The sequence below is a fragment of the Antechinus flavipes genome, chromosome 3 (genome assembly GCF_016432865.1).
Source record: "Antechinus flavipes isolate AdamAnt ecotype Samford, QLD, Australia chromosome 3, AdamAnt_v2, whole genome shotgun sequence".
In the NCBI taxonomy this organism is placed as follows: Eukaryota; Metazoa; Chordata; class Mammalia; order Dasyuromorphia; family Dasyuridae; genus Antechinus; species Antechinus flavipes.
The window spans coordinates 36881438-36904423 of record NC_067400.1 but is presented as its reverse complement, the minus strand read 5'-3'; the positions used below and the strand labels follow the sequence as shown (position 1 = coordinate 36904423).

The 22986-nt window shown below is 38.1% G+C and overlaps 1 protein-coding gene across 3 annotated transcripts in view; it reads left to right on the top strand.

Moving 5' to 3' along the window:
* Nucleotides 1-13880, top strand: part of ZMAT3 (zinc finger matrin-type 3) — a 47949-nt gene extending 34069 nt beyond the window's left edge. For all 3 annotated transcript variants that reach the window (XM_051983198.1, XM_051983199.1, XM_051983197.1), the window contains 3 exons: nucleotides 9-175; nucleotides 319-419; nucleotides 6186-13880. In XM_051983198.1, coding sequence (XP_051839158.1) covers nucleotides 9-175; nucleotides 319-419; nucleotides 6186-6394 — 477 coding nt within the window. In that variant the 3' untranslated portion in view covers nucleotides 6395-13880. The remainder of the gene's footprint in view (nucleotides 1-8; nucleotides 176-318; nucleotides 420-6185) is intronic.
* Nucleotides 13881-22986: the final 9106 nt, after the last annotated feature.

Here is a 22986-nt window from a genome sequence, read left to right as displayed (position 1 = left end):
CTCGTCAGGTGGATGTCTCTAAGCCCGGCAGCAGAGTGATCAGGGCCACAGAGAATGATTACTGTAAACTCTGTGATGCTTCATTTAGTTCCCTAGCCGTGGCCCAGGCTCACTATAAAGGAAAGAATCACGCCAAGAAGACGCGGCTTGTGGAGGCTCAGAACAACCTGTCCCTGTAGGTATCGCCCAACTTTCTCCACGACTGCCGACACAGCATGTGGGGCTGGGAGATAAGACGTGTTGCTTTTAATGGGCTTCTGCCCACGCCGCTTTTCTTCCCTTTCCCCAACACTCCCTTTCTCCATTTTTCTTCTTCAGGGATTCATCAGATGTGAGTCAACGGAGAGCCCGGAAAGAAGGGAATGAATATAAAATGATGCAGAACAGGAGGAATGCACATGCTCTTCAAAATAATACAGGTATTATTTATAAATCTCCTTATAAGTCTCCTAATTTGCTTGTAGCCAGGGTAGAGAAATGGTCTAGAAAAAAAAAAAATTGTTTCTCATCACACATCCTGATAATTTTTGGAGTAGTGATTCCTTTGGCAGTGGGGCATTGTGGGTAGAGTGGTAGATTTGGAGTCAGAAAGACCAGGGATCAAGTCTAGCCTGTGTTGCATGCTCTCTCTGTCTTTCCCCCCTCCCTCCCTCTCTTCTTCCCTTTCCTTCTTCCTCTCTCCTCCTCCTTCCCTCCCTTCCCTCCCACTCTCCCTCCCTTCTTTTTTCCTTCTCCCTTCTGTCTACTTTCTGTCCTTCTCTACTCTCCCTCTCTCCTCCTCTTTCTCCCCATTTTTCTCCTTTTCTTTCTCTCTCTTTTCCTCTCTCCATTTCTTTCCTTCTTTCCCTCTCTCCCTTTTCTCTCTCTCTTCTTTCTTTCTCCCTCCCTTTCTCTCTCTCTCTTCTCTCTCCCTTCTCCCTCTCTCTTCCTCTCTCTCTCGCTGCTCTTCCCTCTCCTGTCTTCTCTCTCTTCTCTCTGTCGCTTTCTCTTTCTCTGTCTCTCTTTCCTTCATTCTCACTCTTTCTTTTTATGTGTGTTTTTGTCTGTTTCTATTTCTCTCTCCATGTTTCTCTTTATCTTGCTCAGTTTCTGTGTTTCTCTTTCCCTGTATGTATGTATGACTTTGGGTCTATCAGTTATTTTTTTAGTATCCAGGCAGCTTTCTAAGGCTAAGTTACATAGTAGTGTTCTACATTAGTAGCAGGAAATTCTAGATCAATTAGCATTTAATGCCTACTATGTGCTAGGCCCCATGCTAAGCACTGGAGATAAAAGGAAAGGTGAACTAATAATAATTGATATTATGGATATTACTAGTAAATATTGTTGTATATCACATAGTAGGTAGCATTTATATGGTGCTTTAAGGTTTATAAAACACTCTACAAATATCTCATTCCATCCATTCAAAAACCAGTCCCTGCTCTCAAGAAAATTGGATTATTTGACTCAGACTTAGGTGAGAAATAGAATGGAATGTGTTTTGCTTTTTTCTTTTCTAGGATTTTGATTGCTTTCATTTTAATCATTCACATTGTGCTTTCCTTATCAGTTTCCTTATCTATTTCCTTTAATATTTGCTAACTGGATGGTTTGAGCAAGGCTATACAAATAGGTTTGACTTGCTTATTTCAAGATTTTCTTTTTAACCTCCATAAGAGTTCTCTCCCAATACATATATTTTCTCCTGCTTTTTAATGTTCTGTTGATATTTATTGAAAAGCAAGTAAAAAAAGGTGACTATTTTAGAAAGTGATTAGGTGAATAGGTTGGCAAGATGCTTCATTTCCTCTCTCTCCAGTTTCCTATTATATAAAATAAAGGGTTTAGACTCCAGACAATTGTTGCTTTACCTACGTGGACTATTCCTCAGATCTCTGTGATTTTTTTACATGGTAACATATACTTTTTTTTTTTATCAAATCAAAACTAACAAAGCTACCAAGTTTGCTGGTGTATACAATATTCTTTACCCTTCCTCTCCATCTCTCCATGGACAAAAGAGAAGTATATTTTGATATCTGTTAATTTCAAATGCAAATCCTTCCTAAACTTTTTGATAGGGAAATAGGATCAGTGGTTCCCAGTGCAGGTAGAGAGAGAATCATTAAAGATCATTTAAATAGCTAGTTAGTGTAGTGGCCCAGCCCTGAAGTCAGGAGGACCTGAGTTCACATTTGGCCTCAGATTCTTAATACTTTCTGGCTATGTGACCCTGGGCAAGTCACTTAACCCGAATTACCTCAGCAACCAAAAAAAATCAGTTTGGATATATAGCTCTTGTATAGTGGCAATTTAATTTTTTGGGTCTAGTTTTATGATTTGTTTTCATTCTCTCATTCTTTGTCTCTCCCTTTCCCTTTCTCCCTCTCTCCGCAAGAAGGCAACCTTATGTACTAGCTAGATAATTGGCTTTTAGTCTAGAAGCATGGTGTTAAGCTTTGCCTTTGATATCTATTGGCTTTGTAGCCCTGGGCAAATCATTTAACTTCTCAGTTGCCATAAGCAACTCTCTAAGCCTGTAAATTGCTTATTATTTGATCATCTGAGTTGTTTGAGAGATTTTTTTTTTTTCATGTAGCTAGTTAGCTATGCCAGTGAAATCTCTGGTACACACCAATACCTTTACATGTGTATATTAATGAACTTGGATGGAGAGAAAAGGAAGAGAACTAGTGACTGTTATGTTTTCTATTTTCATGGCTGTTTGACTAAGAGGGGTGGAAGACTAGCCAAGGGTCAAAAAGAACTAAAAGACTCAGAAGGAAGTGAGACTGTCCAAGTAGCCTTATCTTTGTAGCTAAAATAACTGGCTCCTAACAGCCCTCAAGATCTCATTCTAGAGCCGCTTCTATCTTCCATCTGTCTCCCTGCTCGGAGTTCTCAACGCCACCCCGCCTTTCCCTGGAGTTTCTGGCTCAGATCATTTATTTTTCAGTTGCTTGCTGGATATATTCACCTAGTCCCATAAACTCAACATAATGCAACCTGAACTTAAAATGTTCTTCCAAAGTTTGTTTTTGCCTCTCACGCTTTTATTGTTGCATTTGAAGGTTCCACTATCTTTCCAAGTACCCAAACTCAAGACATCAGAGTTACCTCTGACTCTTCCCACTCATTCACCTCATGTGTGAAGTCAGTTGCAGAGTCACATTGGTTCTGTCTTTGCTGTAGCTTAGACCTAGAGAGATTCCCATCTCTCAGGCCTGTCCCTTCATTTCCACTTCTATTTTGAACACTTTTCTTTTCCAATTGAGAGAGCAAGTCATGTCTGTGGACCCTTCGCTCTTCGCATACACAGTAGGCACATGTAAATGGTGGTTGTATGGACAACAGAGCAGTGTATGTATGTTTTCTAACCTGGAAACATGTTTTGGGAGTCGTGCATTTGGGAATAATAACATGAAAGTTAGGTAAGGGAAACTGGAGGTAAAGAGGTCATTATTTCAGTAGTCTAGGTAAGAGATGAGGGTGTATGAATAAAGAGAAGGGGATGGACGCAAGAAAGATGGAAGCGAGCATCAAAGTCCAACTGACTGGACATGGGAGGGGATGAGGGAAAAGGCAAAAGTTGAAGATGACTTTGAGTTGGCCATCCTGCCAACTACAGGAGGAGTTTCCAGTGGGAAAGAGGGCCTTTCTTCAGTCCTAGGAGCAAGCATGATCCTACAAAGGAGGCTGAGGTGAGATGAGAGATAGAAGGCAGTTCTCAGAGAGATCACGCCAAATGTATTGGGCAATGACGCTGTTGTTAGTTTAAGGGGCTAGTCTCACAGATAGTTCCTTGGAAGGAGAGAGGTTCACAGATAGCTGCTCAGAAGACACCAGGTGATATACATAAGTATTGATTAGTTGGCTTAGAATTCAGATCCTTTGCTTTATAGTCATTTCTCAGTGCTCTTGATATCCAGTGATGGTCTTTGTGGGGACAATGAGGAGTGAGGATCGTGCCTGGGCAGCATACAGGAAAAAATGAAAAGATGAAGAAGGAAAAAGGTATTGGCAAGGTGTAGAGCTCTAGACTGAGTGCTAGGAAGATTTGTGTTTGAAGGTGGTTCAAGGAAGGAGTGCTGGATATGGAGTTGAAAAGATCTGAGCTTAAAGCTTACTTCAGAACTTTATTAGCTTTGTGACTGGGTAAATCACTTATTATCAGCCTTAGTTTCCTTATCTATAAAATAAAAGGGTTGAACTCAATGGACTTCAAGATCTTTTTCAGCTCTGAGTCTAAGGTATTCTTTGTAAGCCACTTAAAGGTCATTTACAGATACTCAAGAGTTTATTTGTAAAATGATCCAATAAGTGCTATCTCTGACATAGATTGGCTGTGTGACCCCGAGCAAATCACACTTTCAATGTTCTTGGCAACTTTAACCAATGAAATCACCAGTTTCTTATAAAGACAGAATGTAGGCAGATGATATGCTGGGGGGGAAAGAAAAGGTGAGATAAGAAAATCTTGAGTCAAGTGGTTTGTGAAGGTTAGATCCGTTGGTCTAATCCTGATTAAATTTATTTTATTAAATTTATATTTTAATAATAATAAAATAATAAATTTTATTAATTTAAAAATAATAACAAAATAAATTTTAATTAAATTTATTAAATTAAATTAATATTATTTATATAATTTATATATAATATATAACATGATAATATATAATAACATTTATATTAAAATAAATTTAAATTTTTATAGATTGCACTCTAACCTTTAAAGATTTGATTCCTCTGAGAAAGCTGGGAGAGGAGTAGATATCTGGGTAGGAATGAAGTTTCATTGGAACCAGATGACTGGTTTGGCTTGGCTACTTGCTGTTTGATTTGTTAAAGAAAGTGCCATGGTAAGCAGCTAGTGATGATCAGACCTCTGCTTCCCTCTCTTTGACCTCCCCTTCTTAGGGCTGATTGCCAATTCCTTTGTATGTCTGGGCTTCCTGCCTTGCAAAATCATTTTTGCCATCTGGAAGGTTCTTTGCTACCATCTATTTTCTTGATGAGAGATTCTGCCCTCTGTGTCATATAGTTCCTCATCTGAACTTGGTTATGGGTTTGCTTAATCAGGAAGAAGAATTTCATGACCCCCAGAGTCCATCTGCTCAGAAAATAAAGTTATTAAGCATTTTCCATGTTATCGTGAAACATTTGTTTTTGGAGAAGATGGAGGGAGCAAATCTTACAGAAGTTAAAAGGAACTCTGTGTGATCTCAAGAAGAGTCCTGGCTTAGTCGTCTAGCATTTTCCCCATCATTTCCTATTTTCCTTTGTTTATTGCAATAAAACATTTCAGGCTTTTGAGGATTAGATGAAGTTTTAAGGATGAGGTTGGATAAGTCTCTCTAGTACATGGAAGGCATTTGCTGCCATAGTGGGAGCTCCAAACTTGGAGTTCTGATTCTTCTGATTTAATAGCTGTGTGCTTGTAAACTCTAATTTTGTTTGCTCAGCTGTAGAAAGGGGATATCAATACTTGTACTACATATTGTGAAGCTACAACTCAGGAGTTATTGTCAAGAAGGCACTTTGCAAATAGTAGAGCGTTCTCTGAGCGTGAGCTGCTTAAGTATAATCTTTTTGCTTCCTGGATCACCTTGGTCAAAGGCCTCATCCTATGGAGGCTACGTTGGCCTGTGGACAGGAGACTTGGATTTAGGACTATCGTGAAAGCTCTATAAGTTACATAGGATCAAAGGGTTTGTTTCACTGGCCAAGCAAAGGTAGAATGGGGAAACCCTCTTAAAATCACGAGGCACTGAGTCACTTCTGAGTTTTTTTTGTTTGTTTGTTTTGGATCAACTAGGTGGTATAGTGAATAACTGGACCGGGAGTCCATAAGACTCCTGAATTCAAATTCTAAGTACTACTTGTGTGACCCTGGGGTTAAGACATTTCACCTCTTCTAGACTCTGTTTCCTTATCTGTCAAATCTCACAGGGTTGTTGTGAAGATCAAAGGAAATAAATATTTAAACGCTTCTCTTTCACATTATATAAATATTATATGTTATTACAAATTTTGTACTACAACTTTTGTCTACTTTAAAGTTAAATTTAAAGTTGGTTTATGCCTTTGTTTGTTTATGTACTTTAAAAAAATTATTTTAATTTTTTGACCATGTACTTCTAAAATCTTGTCCCGCTCTCTCAATTGTGTTCCTCTTTATTCTTTTGTATCTGTTTCAATAGGACCTTACTTCAATCCTCGATCTCGACAGTGGATTCCCCGTGACCTTGCCATGTGTGTCACCCCCAGCGGCCAGTTTTACTGCTCCATGTGTAATGCCGGGGCCAGTGAAGAGATGGAATTTCGGCAGCATTTAGAAAGTAAACAGCACAAGAGCAAGGTGTCCGAGCAGCGGTACAGGAACGAGATGGAGAATCTGGGATACTTATAGTGAAGCCCATTGCTCTGATTGTCGTTTCCGATAAAGCAGTTTGTCTTGCCTGCTTCTTTGCCTTCTGTCGACCTGTCCTGCTTTGTGGCCATTTTTGACATGAATACATGCCTCTGCTTTTCATGTAGATATCTATAAACCTAATGGTTCCTTGAGGTGTTAAAATCTGATTCAAAAACAATGAGCTTTTTGGGTCATGATGGGTTTTCAGGTTAGTTAGATTCAGCTAATCTCCAGAAGTCACGTGGCCTTACTGTATGGGAAGGAGCTTTGGAAACTGAGTAGATGCAGGGAAGTGTAGGTGGAGGATGACTAGGATAATCGGTATAAAAGGCTTTAGAGCCTCTCCTACATTTTACTTCCTGTTCATGCGATCTCTCTGTAGAATTACAAGGGTCTGCCACTGTGTGCATTTCAGTGAACTCCAGAATATCAAATCCACCCTCTTTGTGGCCAGGCTTTATTTTCGGTTTGCCTTCTACCCCTCTACCTTTCTGCTTTATAGATATGCTTTTCGACTTTAATCGGCTTGTTTTGATGTAGTTTTCAGCTGTGCTGTGGGTGTCATGAGGTCCAAACAACTTTAAATAACCTCGATTTAAAAATGGTAAAATGTGTGTTTGATTAATCACTTCAGAAAATAGGCAAAATTCTAATCAGTTTTCAACCCAAGGATTGTGTTATGTTGTGTAATAATAAGCATTTATGTGGGAGTTCCCGGCTATTTGATTTGGACTATTTTGTGGACATTATGAACAATTTCACACTCACCCTCTATATTTGCTAGGCTGGACCTACTCAGTGTTTTAAGGGGTACCCATTATATTCTATAAGTAAAGCAGGATAAAAATGTATTTTAATTTTCACCATTTCAAGATACAATGTTTGATCACTTTTCTTTTTGTACTTTATTTTCTCTGGAATGACTACAATCATTTTAGAATATTGTGCATGTATGATCATTGAATTAGGCATCTATCACCTGGCACCTCCTCTTCCCTATCTGACTGCTCCCCACTTCTCCTGCTCTTCTATAGGTGCTTGGGTAACTGATGTAGGCTTTGTGGTATTGGGTGAAATTGTTTACTTCATATCTCAGAAAGACTGTAACTTTGCTGCTTTTTTCTAACCTTTTGCTCCTTTTAAAATAAAAAGGGCCAAGGCAAAAAGTTCTCTTAAAAGATGATTTCTCTGTAAAATTGATTTTAGATTGTATCACTTGTCCAGTTCTTGCCTTTTGTTGCTTTTCTTATAATTGTTCTCATCTTTTGCCATTTTCCTTCAAGTAGAATATGAGATCAATTTCAGAGTACTGTAGTTTCTTCATTTTAATACTTGAACTTGGGGACAATTAGAAGATAGCTTATGGACCTGCTTTCTACCAAAAAAGGTAGAGATATTGAGGGATAGGTATTTCTTTCTAGAGGCAGAAGGATGATCAACTCTGTGACCTCTTAACAGGTTTCTCTCCCCATCCTCTTTATTTTAAGAAAAACCAGCATTTATAGGTCTGCCTCAAAAACGAGAAATTGAGAGTTATTTTGGGTCTTTCCCACTGACCAGTAAGTTCTTTCTTTGCTGCTAAAGTTCTTTCTCTATATATAATATCCTTGTGCTGATGTTGTAATTCTGGGAATCTGAAAGTTCTGTCTTCTGGTCTACATCAGCTTGGTTACTTTTTATTTGAAGTCCCAGAAAGAGCTTCTTATTTCAGAACCCTTTGAAAAAAATGCTGGATGCTGATTTTCTTTTATAGAAGTTGAATTGCACTCTTCTTTAGTTATGCATTTGCAAACGAAATAGATGTGAGTTTTGGTCTTAATCTTCCAGTTGCTCTATACACTGGAAATACACTTGTTTGTTATTTACTTATTATTTCTTCTTGCTTGTGTGACCTTAAAAAGGCAACTTCCCCTTAGGGCCTGTTTTTCTCACCTGTAAATGAAAGAATGAGCCTAGATGGCTTAAGGAATGGAGGCTCCCAGTGCTATTTAATGGGTGTGAGGAGCTAAAAGATGTAGTTTATTTGTTCTTCTCTCTTGTTTTAAAATTATTTTTTTAAAAAGAAAGTCAGATGAAAGATATTAGCTTTTTCTAGCTATAATTTTTCCCCAGTTAAGGTTTCTTTGCACTAAAAAAGAGCCAGCAGTTTGGGCACATAATGATTGCCTGGAACAATTAAGTCTTATTCTTTCTAACTTCAGTATCTTTCTGTCAAGCACTGCTCATGTTCATTCTTATTGGTTCCATTCTCTGTCCACTGGAGGAATCCCAAAGAGAAATTCTTCTTTGGAGTCTGTTTTTGCCATGAATTACATATGGATGATATTTCAAAAGGAGAATGATAAAAATTACTTGTTAGCATGTCTTGATATTAATACAAATCTGCACAATTGTGAATTCTCTCTTTCTTTTCCAGGGCCTACTTTCTCTCAGGTCATGTAGCCTCCTGGTGGTACTTTGAGCAATTGGATGAGAGAATTAATGAGTTTTCTTTTTTCCTTTAAATTGAGCCCTCTTTTACTATAAATACTTTGGGGCTTCAGTCCTATTGCTCCCCAGATTCATATTAGCATGTGTGTGTGTGTGTGTATGTAATATGTATGTCACATATGCTCTGTGTGAGAAAGGTTGTCATTCTAAAATCTTGGAGATGTTTAATTTGAGGTATCCTTAAACTGGGGTCTGTGAAATTTATTTTTAATATTTTGATGATTGTATTTCAATATGATTGGCTTCCTTTGCAATCCTATGTATTTTACATTATACATTAAAAGAACAAAACAATTTTTGTTTTATTCTTAGAAGGGTCTATAGCTTTTACCAGACATCCTAAGACATTCATCTCAAAAGCAAAAAGTTAAGAATTCTTTGATTTTTCCTTATAACTTTAGCTGGAAAAACTTTATAAGACTTTTGGAAAGATAGTGGCCACAATAAAAAGTTATGGGTATTGCAGCTTTTCTTGTACTGTAAAAATTAAAAGGTTAAAGTTTCTGGTCTCACAGTTCTATGGAACCTTCTTGCAGATCAGTTGGTTAGTCATTAAGCATTTATTAAGTGCTTACTAGGTGCCAGATACTGTACTAAATCTTTGGTTTATAAACAACTCTTGCCCCCAAGGAACTTACACTCTAAAACAGGGGCTTCAGACCTATTTAAATGAACACAGAAAGTTATATAAATGGATACATGGTCTTTAAGACATCTCTGTAAAGTGGGCAGTCCAACTGCCTGCTTACTTCCTAGAAGGCAGATGAAAGCATCCCTTATATCTACATCTGTTGTCCTTAGATGAACAACTAGGGAATTTTGGAGTCATTTGTTTCCTTAGATTTTTAATTTTGGACTTCTGAAAGTAACATTTGAGAGGTCAGATTGGAAGTAACTTGGCCAAGCTGCCAACTAGTATTATTGGTTATACTTATTAACATAAGAAGTTTAATGAAAACTTGCAGGTGGAAATAAAAAGATGATTAACCTATGTGCTTAAAATTATTAAAAAAAAAAAAAAAGCTTGATCTTTCTTCCTGGAGTTCATAGATAATAAAAATATCTATTAAAAAAAATCATTGACAGGCAACGTAGCATGGTGTATTGAATGTATTGAATGATGTCAAAAGAACCTGGATTCAGGGCCTACTTCTGCTTTGTGGTCTTGGATTGGAGACTTAGGAGTCTTTTTGTCCTAAAAAAAGTTAAGATTATTCATTGTCAATTTGAGTTAGTAGAATTAGCCCCATACTCGGATGAAATCACAGATTTGGGGACCCTTGTCCTCTAAAGCCCCAAGCTCAGATGAAATCACGATTTGGGGACCCCTGTCCTCCAAATTGTATGCTATTCATTTTGATGTTAATTTCTTTACCAGTTCTCAGACATATGGTTAAATGGTTTTCTCTCAAAAACTGCAGATGGTCCATCTCATTGACAATTTCTCCTCATTTTGAGGGGAAGACTCATTGAAGAATCCCTTCCCCCTCATATGATAAGGATAAAGGTCAAACCTGTGATTTCATTGGTCTAGAGAAAAGCTTCTTAAACTATGGCTTGTGACCCCATATGGAGTTTCATAACTGAATGTGGGTGTGTGTGTGTGAAATTATAATTATTATCAGTAAATGTTTGATTTATAAATTTATTTTCTAGAGCCATATATCCCGAGTTGCATAAAAGTTTCTTGGGTAAAAAGGAGTCGCAAGCAGAAAAGGTTAAAAAGCTCTGGTCTAGAAAATACTAGGTGAGGAGGAAACTCTGCTGATGAAACTGGCCCTTCTTTCTCTTCAACCTTATTGTCTTGGGAATTAAATGACTTGCTTAAAGTCACAGAGAAATGCAGTATCAAAGGCAGTACTTTAATCCAGCACCTCCCGGCTTCAAGGCCATTTCCCTTCCCACTGTGGTATGTGTCCTTTTTTTTGCCCAGTTCCCTCTCGCCTCCTGCAATAGTACATTTGAGAACCTGCAGACACGCTTGCTTAAAGTCCAGACTCCAAGTGCCTTTAGCAAGTGCTCACAGATCCCAAGAGGGAAGAAACTGATAAAGCCCATTCGGGAGTAGTCTGAATTCGGATCCAGAGATTGACAACCTGGAGCTCAGTGGATTTGTGTACTGCTTTACACCAACATTATTATGGCATGTAATCTTAGTGTGACCAATGCTAAATAAAGCCTGACTCTATATTTATCAGACACCAGAGTTTAGCTCCTGAAAATTAACTCGGTTTTCCCAATGACAATGATAGCTTTGCCCTATCCCCGTTATTATACGTTTTTTCAATTATCTTAAAATATATTTTGAGGTGGGAGAATGAGGTTTAATATTTTTAGTACTCCTAATTTCCACATTCTTTTCATTAACCTGCCTGTTCCAGAGGGATCATACTTAGACGGTGGCCAGTGAGATATGTTGGAAAGGATTATCTGTTATGAATTGTTCTTGCTTGTTTTAAGATGTATATTTTATAACGCACTGAGCTGAGGGCTGTGTTTCTTTATACCATTTCATTTTTGTTTTTTAATTTCCTGTCCACTTTCAGGTGTAAGCCCATATTATGACTACCTTTGAGACAGGGATATATTTTTTTAAGGCATCATGTCACCTTGATGAGAAAGTTAGGTGAATGGGTCCCCTTTTGGATCGGGCTTTTCTGCTTTGTGTCTGTGAACTATACAGACAATTTTCACCGGATCAGGAAACTCCTTGGTTGCGATCATTTGAAGAATGTCATCTTAAGGTTTCCTTTCGCTCTTTAAAATTAAAAGTAGGATTTTATTCCTCTTATTGTGAATTTTTTTATTGACTTTTGGGAATTAATCTATGGTTCTGTCAACCCTTGATCATTTAAGGTTGATGATCCACTCTGAGCTTTGTGCAGGTGGCTTTTCTATCTCCCGTTTGTTATCCCTTTTTAGGTTGCTTGGCTACTTTGAAAGTTTCTTTGGCCTGAGGATGAGAGAGTAGAGAGATGAGGTGAAACTGACCCTTTTATTGACCAGGTTTCAGCTCAATTGGAGTAAAAAATGTCTGGGAGGTTGGAAGACTGATACCATTGACTTCAGTGGAGTGTTTGAATTGACCAAGGACTGTATCTGTCATAATCCTTTGGCAGAAATTAGGGTGGATAATTGAATGTTGATTGCACTATACTCCATGATCATGAGCCTTATTAATAATACACAGAGCATTTCTCTAGGGCTGTTCTAGATATTAATGAGTTCCATGGAGTATTCTTATATTTTATTATTTATGTCTACTTGGTGGATAAAGCCTGATTTATTTGGCCTAGGGCCTGGTGAGTAAGGGAGAAACACTGAGCTAGAATTAAATCTTAGAAATTCCTAACGTATTCCTAGCCTCAGACAATGTGACTCGGTTTCAAAGCCAATGAACCCTGCCCCTGGACCCCCAGAAGGATAAGAAAATGTTCTACTTAGTGGAATTTTATTATTTATTATAAAATTGTTTTTAAAAACTTTTTTTTAGTCCTGAAGGATTAATAATTAATTCAGATTAGCTACATGTTATTGATAACACCCAGAGTCTCCTTCAGTCAGCAGTATGTGATCCTAGATAATACCCAGAGATTCGCCAAGAGTCAGGAAATCCTTGGTTCCTGTCAATCTCAGAAACAATTGGCTATGTGATCTGAGAATACACCAGGAGATCTGGAACAAAAAAGGTACTTGAAGCCCTGTGTAGGGGAAGAAATCACTGGCCACCACATTTACTCCTTTTTCAAAGTGCTAGAAGCCATAGTGTTGACAGTTGCCTTTAAAAAAACAAACAAACTTATTTTGCATTCCAAATAATCCTCTTAATCCACTCTTTCCTCTTTCTCTGTAAGTGTGCATTAGTGACCCCCTCACTAGTGAAAATCAATGTTATCTCACTGCGTGTATATTCTTTATATGATGTATTTTTATAGAAAATAAAATCACAGAGCCTCAAGTGTCATGATGGATGGTACTATCTGAGAACAAATCCCATCTGGAACCCAGCTTATGGTTCTCGACTGTGAATCTGGATGGGAAACACCCTGTATATTCTAGGTTCTCTTATGGACAGAAATACCATTTTAAAATGGGAAGTCATTTGTTGTCTTGTTGCTTTAAAAAACATACGCGAGTCTTCTCTGTTTCTGTGACTCAGGGTGCCATTTTGCAGGAATTAAATGGTAATTTTGCATTTGCTGATGTTTACCTTTGGGAAAAGAGGGGTACTTCCTAATGCACAGTGACAGTTGAATTTGTGTATGCTATATCTGCTTAGTAATGCCTTATCCAGATTAGGTCAGAGTATGGTAGACAGCCTACCACATGCCCCTTGTTTTGCCGTGACCTAAAAACAGTGTCAGTGAATGTATGCTCTAGATCCCAAAGCATTTCTGATGTTTCTTCCGGTCCTGAACTATGACTCTAGCACAGAGATGCTTTTAAGTTGGAGGACAGAATTCTGGTGAGGTTTTAGTTTTTTTTTTAATTTTTTATTTTTTCAAGAACCATTGATGTGGTGGTAAAATGAGCTCCTTTGTGCTTTTTCTAGTGCTACATCAATGGTACAAGATCTGGTCTGGAGAGTTCAGTCTAAACAGCAGGAAGGTAGATCTTGTCCCTTAAACCTTGCCATAAATGTTGAGTAGAGACTTAGGAACTTGGGAGCTCACTGTTTATTCCCCATTTGAGAAATCTCTTTTGTGTTTGGGGATTGCGCAAATGATAAAGATATCAGGATTAAAACCAACCAAATGTGAATTGTGAAATTAACCTTGTTCTATAACATATTTTTGGGGGTGGGGAAGGGTGGTTTTGCTTCCTTTGATCACTGCTTAATATACAACCTGGGACGTGTTTAAAGATGTAATTGCTGTTAACTGGCTTCTTTTCACTTTTCATTCTGGCCTCATTTCTGTCCTCATTTTAGTAAAGGCTTGAAGTTATAACAGGTGTTTTGTGTCACAATTTAATAAAAATAATTTGAGCCTCACCTGTACTTTTTGAGTCATAATTTGGAGATGAAGACCAAAAAACAAACAAACCCAAAAACAAAAACAAAAAAAGACGATACTGGTTAATAATATGATAGTGTGGTGCTTGAGTGAAGGAGTATGGGTTCAAATCTTGCTTCTGATGCTTGCTTACTTCTGTGACCACAGGGAAGTCTTTTAATCTACTTAGATCCTACTTGCTCCAGCTGTAAAATAAGGGAGTTAGACTGGGTCTCTAAGATTTCTTCTAGCTATAATCTTATGCTATCCTGGAAATCTACGTTTACCCACAGACAGCTTAGGTGGATAGAGTGCTGGGCCTGGAGTCAGAAGGTTCAGATCTGGCTTAAAGAAACTAGTTTTGTGTCTGTGGACTAGTCACTTAATTGCTGTCTGCATCAGTTTCTCTGAGTGTAAAATTTAGATAATAATAGCATGTCCCTCACAGGGTGATTCTGAGAATCAAATTTGAGATAATGTTTATAACACGGTGCTGGGGCACATAGTAGGCCCTTAAGAAATGCTCATAGTGGGGCTCAAAATTGTCCAACTTATAATTAAAGAAACTGAGGCAGGACTCTGAGCCAATGGGGCTTTATTAAAGGGTCCAAGGCCCCCTCTGATGAAATGAATCTCAGATCTTCCCTATAATCTGAGATGCCCCTTCTCCCAGGGCCTTAGTGCTCAATACTGAGACAATACATAGGAAGCAAACTAAAAATGCTGAATCTCATTGGTTGATAGACCTAGTCCATGACCCTCTAGAAAGGGCTACACCAAATGCAGAATCCCATTAGTTGATGAATGGGCAATTGGTTAAATGCTCTTGATTATCTCCTAATAGATGGATGATGGTGAGGGACAAAGGGCCAAAAGAAATAGCTGGGAGACTGAATAACCTCTGTCATGCTGGGTTTGGTCATTATAATGGAAAATCAAGGGTGGAAGTTTTCTGGTTAGCTTCCTATGATTAAGCAAGTGAATTTATAATCCATGTTCACAGCTCTGGGACCTAATCTAGAGAGCTCATATTCACTACTGTATGGAATCATCAAACTAGTAGGGATTGGAATAAAATAGGTATCAAAATTATCTATCACTTTATTTCCTTTCTTCCTTCACCTGTCATTCTTGGTGGGATGCCAATAATAGGTCTGACACTTTACTGCTCTTACAGAGCAAATGAGAAGCCACAGAGGGAGCCTTGGAATGGATTTATTTATCCAGGAATCTTCCTAATCTTGTGGCTAGTTCAAGACATGCTTCTTGCCTACTTTTCATTCCCGTTTCCTGTTGTTCCTTTCCATGTTAGTCCAATTGGCCTGCTAGCTATTTCCTGTACATAGTTTCTCACCTTTATACATTTATTTAAGGGGTTCTCTTCACCTCCTCCTGGTAGAATATTTAGCATCCTTTGCTCAGATGTTGCTTACTATACTAGGCCTTTTTTGGTTCTTTCTATTATTAGTACTCTTGAAATTTTTTTGTGGCTATGGTATATGTACTTATCAGTATCTCTCCCCTATCTAGGTAAAATGTAAGCTTTTTGAGGACAGGGACTATTTTTTAAAAAAAATCTTTTGTTTTCACCTTGATTTCCCAACATCATCTCCCCCCTCCTTTTTCAGAGAGAATTTCCCTATAATAATAAAAAAGGGATTTGCTGATGGTTCAGCAAAATGAATTGACATATCAAAAGAATCTAATGGGCAAGGGTTTTTTCACTGTTGTCATTTATTCAGAATCCTCAGCACAGTTGGTACTCTATAACTTGAATCAAGAGACACTCAGCATTATCTATATTTGTATCTCAGACCTTGGGATACAATAAGTATTTTTTAATTTATTCATCTGACTGAGCAGCTGCCATCCTGAAATTTATAAGCCTGGCATGCCCTACCATTTTGGCATTTAATCAACCCTCCAAAATCTCAAAGGTCACCATTTTTGTGTGTGCTGGATCTTTGTTCTTAAAGCTTTAAGACTATGAAAATAGAACCTCTTAAAATTTAAATAATTTTTTTTCTGCTTCAGAATTTAACCCATGAGATACTTTTATATTACCAGTTACAGACATACCTTGGTGATATGGTATGTTTGGTTCCAGACCACTACCATAAAGCAAATAATGCAATAAAGTGAGTCACATGAATTTTTTGCTTTTTTACATGTAAAAGTTATGTTTGCACTATACTGTAGTCTAATTATATAAAAGTATTATGTTAAAAATGTACATATGTAATTAAAATTACCTTATTACTAAAAATGCCAATCACCTGAGCCTTCAAAGGGTCAAAACCTTTTTTTTTTTTTTTTGCTGGTGGAGAGTCCTGCCTTCATGTAGATGGCTGTTGACTATTCAGAGTGATGGTTGCTGAAGGTTGGGGTGACTGTGGCAGTCTCTTAAAATAAGACAACAGTAAAGTTTGCCTCATCACTTGACTTTTCCTTTCACTTGAACACAAGAGACCATTATTAATTGGCTTAATTTCATTATTATGTCTCAGGGAATAGAAATGGGGAAACAGTTGACTGGTGAAGCAGTCAGAGCACACATATTAGTCAATTAAGTTTGTTGCCTTATGTGGATGTAGTTAATGGTGTCCCAAGAGAATTACAATAGTAACATCAAGGATCACTGATTACAGATCACACAATAGATATAATAAAATGAAAAAAAATTGAAATATTGCAAGAATTGCCAAAATGTGACACAAATGTTGGCAGCACATGCTGTTTGGAAAAACAGTGCTGATTGATTTGCTCAATGCAGGGATGTCACAAACCCTCAATTTATAAAAAAATGCAATGTCTGTGAAGTGCAATAAAATGAAGTATGCCTGTGTTTGATATTAATTTATTTTCTTTCTTTTGAAACTCCTAGACTTGAGTATTGGAACATTGGCAGTCATCTGGTCCAGGGGTATCAGTCACAAGGCCTGTAGCATTCCCTGAGAGTGGCCATATTAAAATGTGATTCCTATCTGATATTAACCTGTTGATGTATTAATAAAATAGGAACATGTAAACATGTGTCTTTTTCTAAATCAAGATTCAGGCTGTAGGAATATTTATGTATGGTTTAGTAGCTTCCATTTCTACTTCAGCATCACTGACCTAGTCCAACATGTTCATTTTACAAATGGGAAACTGAGTCTCAAAATGATTCAATGATGTTCGAAATAGTAAGAGGCAGATTCCAAACTGAAAACCAAATTGTACAAGGGGCTGATAGCAAGAACTTTAGAGTCATTTAGTCCAGATTTTTTTTTTTTTAACATTTATTAAGCATTTATTATGTGTCAGGCTCTGTGCCAAGTTGGGGGAATATATCGAGTAAAAAGAAAGTCCGTGACCTCAAGGAGCTTAAATTCTAATGGGGATGATACACAAAACGGGCCAGGGAATAAGGCACCAAAGTGGGAATATGATGGATCTTTTCAGCCGAGTGTAGCTTTGTGGGAAATGAAGAGATAACTGGTCAGAACTGGTCTGACCTTCCTCCTTTTTAAAAATTTAAATTTTAATCCACATTGTTTTATGAATATGTTAGAAGAAAAAATCAGAGCAATCGGGAAAAACCATGGGAGAGAGGAAAAAAAACAAGTGAAAGTAACATGTTTTGATTTACACTCAATCTCCTTAGTTGTCCTTCTGGTTGCCGATGGCATTTTCTGTCCAAAGTCTATTGGGATTTCTTTGGATCACTGAACCACTGAGAAGAACCAAGTCTTTCATAGCTGATCATCACACATTCTTGCTGTTATTGTGTACAATATATTCGTGGTTCTGCTTGTTTTGTTCAGCATCAGTCCATGTAAATTTTTCCAGGCCTTTCTACAATGAACAGTTTGTTTACCATTTTTTATAGGACATTATTTCATCACCTTCATATACTATAACTTATTCAATCATTACCCTACTGATGGGCATTTATTCATTTTCTGAATTCTGTGCTGCCACAAAAAGAGCTGCTACAAACACTTCTGCACGTGTGGGTCCTTTTCTCTCCTTTCTGATTTCCTTGGGATACAAACCCAATAATGGCACTGCTGGGTCAAAGGGTAAGCACAATTTGATAGTCCTTTGGACATAGTTCCAAATTCTCTCCAGAATGGTTGGATTATTTCACAATTCCACCAACAATGCATCAGTGTCCCAGTTTTCCCATATCCCCTCCAACATTTATCCTTATCCTTTCCTGTCATCTTAGCCAATCTGAGAGAGGTGAGGTGGTACCTCAAAATTGTTTTAATTAAAATCAATGGTGATTTAGAGCATTTTTTTCATATAACTAAATTAATCTAGAGTTTCTTAAACTTTGATCACTTGCGACCCCTTTTCTCCCAAAAATTTTTTATGTGACCCCATGTTGATAGATATTAAAATGGGTATACAAATCAAACATTTACTCATAAATCATAATTTTGTGACCCCTTACATTCAGTTATGAGACTCCATATGAGATCATGACCCAAAGTTTAAGAAGCTAACATCTAGTCCAATGTCCTTTCCATAAGATGAAAGACAGATAATACATTTATTAAGTTCTTTCTATGTGCTAGGTACTATGCTAAGTTCTGGGGTTACAAATGCAAGTCAGACAGTTCCTGCCCTCATTCTTAGGGGGAAAGGCCACACATAAAGGAGACCTGGAATGGAGGAGCGGTCCTGGAGGAATGACGTAAGATAGAGCAGGGAAGGCTGGGTCGTGGCCACATAAGACAAAAGCTGATCCAGCAAAGTTGAAGGACCCGAGGCAGAATCCAGGTTACTGGGCAGTGGCAGTTTGGTTAGTTCAGCTTGGGACCATCGAGAAGAAATGATTTGCTCAAAGAAATATAGATGAATGAGTGGAAAGCCAGTGTTTGATCTGAGGTCTTTGGATTCTAAGTTATATTCCATAGAAAATTTCCATATCATCTGAGCCTCCCAAAACTATAGGTACTCTTATTATTCCAATTTTACAGATAATAAAATAGAGGGAGAGAGTTAAAGAAAGGTAAGTGAGCAAAGGCATATAGTGTCTAAAAATAACTCTTGACTAAGAGGGTGCAGTTGATATAGAGAACAAGGAGTCAGGAAGACCCGAGTTCAAATGTGATCACAAATACTCGCAGGGCAAGTCACTTAATGCCTCAGTTTCTGTAAATGTAAAATGAGTTAGGAGATGGCAAACCGCTCCAGTGTCTTTGCCATGAAAATCTCAAATAGGGGAGGGTGTTGGGACGCTGCTGAAACAACTAACGAGCTCCTGACTAGGTTACCAGATTGAGACCCTGTATGTCTAATTGCCTCTCAGATTCCATTGCTCATTCCACTATATATCCCACACTGCTCCATTCGTAAATGCTTATAAATTCAGAGAAAAAAGATCACAAATGCATGTCGCTATACGCTCTATGTGTATCTCTTTAAAGGCATAAATAATAAAGAAGCAATTATGCTTGGAGGCATTTTCCTATTAAAATACTTCTCTGGGAGTTGACTTCTTTTTGCCATCGATCGCCAGCCCGGGGTTGTTTGCACGCCTCAGTGTCCGGCATGAAGTACGCCCTTGCATGCTCATTGCAAGGAAGCAGATTATAGGCTACAAAGGTAGTGTTGCATCTTCATTTGGATGCAGGATGCGTGCCCTGACTGTGTGGGAAAGATTCTCTTGTTTCCTTTGAAGCCGGTCTGTCTGCCCAGAAAATATTTTTGAATGGAGTGCGCTGGCCAGGCTGAATTTGTTTGGGTGCCATTATGTCTGATTTCAATCATCTAGAGATTTTTAGCTGAAAAGAAAACACTGTTAATAGGAGACCCATTACTTCCTAAGGTTCTGAAGCTTTTGGGGTATCCTTTCGGTGTTTCTTATTTTGGTTTCATGATAATATAAAAATAGATTTTACTGGTGGGTTTTGTTTTTACACCATAGTCATGAGCTCATGGGATCATGGATTTAAATATAGAAGAAATCGTCACGGTCATTTGGAGGTCATCCAGTCCATTCTCATTTTTTACAGCTGATGGAAGTAATATAATGGTTGACTTGTCCAAGGTCATATAGGTAGTAAATAAGGGAACTGGGGTTCAAGCCTGGGTTTTTGAATTCCAAATCCAGTACTCTACCATCCTGCCTTGAGCAATTTCTGAATATAACCCATACTGCACCCATGTTTCTTACACAGCCATCACTTCCCTCCAACACACACACATACCCATCCACACGTACTGAACCCTTCCTTGTAATAAAGAAGAGCGATATTTTAAAAAAATATTTATTTTTGCTAAGACAATTGGGGTGAAGTGACTTGCCCAGGGTCACACAGTTGGGAAGTATTAAGTATCTGAGGCCAGATTTGAACTCTGGCCCTCCTGACTTCACGGCTGGTGCTCTATCCACTGCACCACCTAGTTGAAGAAGGGCAATATTTATTTATTTATTTTGTTTTTATTTTTTATTATTGCTTTTTATTGACAGAATAGATGCATGGGTAATTTTGGCAACATTGTGCCTTGCACTCACTTCTGTTCCAACTTTTCCCTTCCTTCCCTCCACCTCCCTCCCCTAGATGGCAGGGAGTCTCATACATGTTAAACATGTTAAAGTATAACTGAAACTCAGTTAGGTCTCTTTGTCAAAGAAATCCACTGATGGAAGTGGATTTCTTCAACAAAGAGAAGATCTAATTCTATTCCAATTAATGAACAGAAGCAGCTACACCCAAAGAAAGAACACTGGGAAACGAATGTGAACTGTCTGCATTTTTGTTTTTCTTCCCAGGTTATTTTTACCTTCTGAATCCGATTCTCCCTGTGCAACAAGAGAACTGTTCGGTTCTGCAAACATGTATTGTATCTAGGATATACTGCAACATATCTAACATATATAAAACTGCTTGCCATCTAGGGGAGGGGTGGAGGGAGGGAGGGAGGGGAAAAATCGGAACAGAAACGAGTGCAAGGGATAATGTTGTAAAAAAAATTACCCTGGCGTGGATTCTGTCAATACAAAGTTATTATTAAAAAAAAAAAAGAAATCCACTTCCATCAGAATACATCCTCATACAATATCGTTACTGAAGTGTACAATGATCTCCTGATTCTGCTCATTTCCCTTAGCATCAGTTCATGTAAGTCTCTCCAAGCCTCTCTGTATTCATCTTGCTGGTCATTTCTTACAGAACAATAACATTCCATAACATTCATATATGACAACTTACCCAGCCATTCTCCAATTGATGGACATCCTTTCATTTTCCAGCTTCTAGCCACTACAAACAGGGCTGCCACAAACATTTGTGCACATACAGGTCCAGAAGGGCAATTTTAAAACAGAAAACCTACAGTTACTATATCTAGCAGTGTAATAACATTCTGCCTTTGTTGTTGTTGTTCAGTCATTTGGTGTTTTCTTAGCTTAGTTACTGGAGCGGTTTAACTAAGTCATTGTTTTGTCCATATTCTGCTTATTTCCTAGGATCACAGATTTAGAACTGGGTTGGATTTCATAGTCCATTTAGTCTGCCCCTCCTCCCCATACTGTAGAGGATGGAACCATGGTGTAGGAAGGTTAAATGATATTTAAGATCACAGCGATTAAAAGTCAGATGGAATTCCTCTGAGAACACATCGTCCATGTGTTACATACGCTTCTCCCAGAACCTCCATTTAAGCCGCTCTTGTACATATTAAACATGTTAAAGTATATCCTAGATACAATATATGTGTGCAGATCCTGCTCAGATCAGCCGTCTCTTCATTTCCCATCCGGCAGCTCTCCTTTGGATTCTCCATCCTACCTCCAAAAAACCCCATCATCCTTCAAGGTCAAATCAGCCCTGGTACACCTCATCATGACCTCTGTCCCTGGAGCCCCTCTGATTGGAGGGAGGAGCGAACACTTCCTCCCATCTACCTCCACACGGCCTCTTCCGTATCCCAGGTTGCAGATTTTCCTACATGTCTCTGAATCCCTTGTATTCTTCATTCTGGATGGGATAACAACATCCCTACCATTCCATATACTACAGTTTTTCCATCACAGATGTTGGTCTCCAGTTTTCCTGTGCTGTGTCTCTTAACATTAGCTGTGAACACAAAGCTAGGAGTTGATGTTTATGGCCTTTTAGTAAGGACAGTTGAGAGTGATATTGTTTTTTCTTCTTTGAGTTTCACTTTGAAGATCTCGTTTTCAGAGCTAAAATTTACTGCACCAATTTTCATGCAAGAACAGATTCTCTTGGCTGCGGGGTGGGTGGGGAAGATTCATGGAACTGTTGCAGGTTGGGGTGCTATTTACCACAACAATGAGCACTGCAACGTGTTCCTTAATGGAGACTGAAAGCATCTATAAAATCACTTTAAAAAGAAATTCAAGTTTCCTGGCTATATATTTTGAAGAAAGGAAAGCTGTTGGTAATGGACAATTTGGAATCAGGAAGAAATGGTTTCAACTCCCACATCTGCTACCTGGGAAAATAGCCTCTTTCAGCCTTAGTTTCTCCATTTGTAAAATGGGGAAAAATAGCGTCTCCCTCACAGGTTTGTTGTGAAGATCAGATGAAATTATACACATATACAAACACACACATACAGAAAGTGCTTTGCAAACCTTAAAGTGCTGAATAAATGTTAGCATCCTCATCCTCATCGCCATCATCATCGACTCAAGAGTCAAGAAGATCCAAGTGTGAAATTTGCCTTAGACACTGATTAGCTGTGTGATGCTGAGCAAGACATTTAAAGTTTCTGGGTCTCAATGTCTCATCTCTAAAATGGGAATAATAATAGACCTACTCAACAGAGTTGTTTTTGAAGCTCCATTGAGGTAATACATGCTCTCCCCAAAGTCTTAGGATAATTAGTTAAGATTGCACTAAGAGTTCTGGGACACTATATACATATATATGTATATAGTGTTTTCAAATCCATATAAATAGAAGCTTCGTTATTACCAATTGTTATTAATACCAATTATGAGCTTAGTTTAAGTAAGGCTCACAAGTCAGCCACCTCTTCATTTCCCAGAAGTATAGCACCTAGTTGGACTTCCCCATGATGCCCCTGGGACAGGTACCTCCCCCCATCTCCTTTTGACTTCCTTTTTTATGTATTATC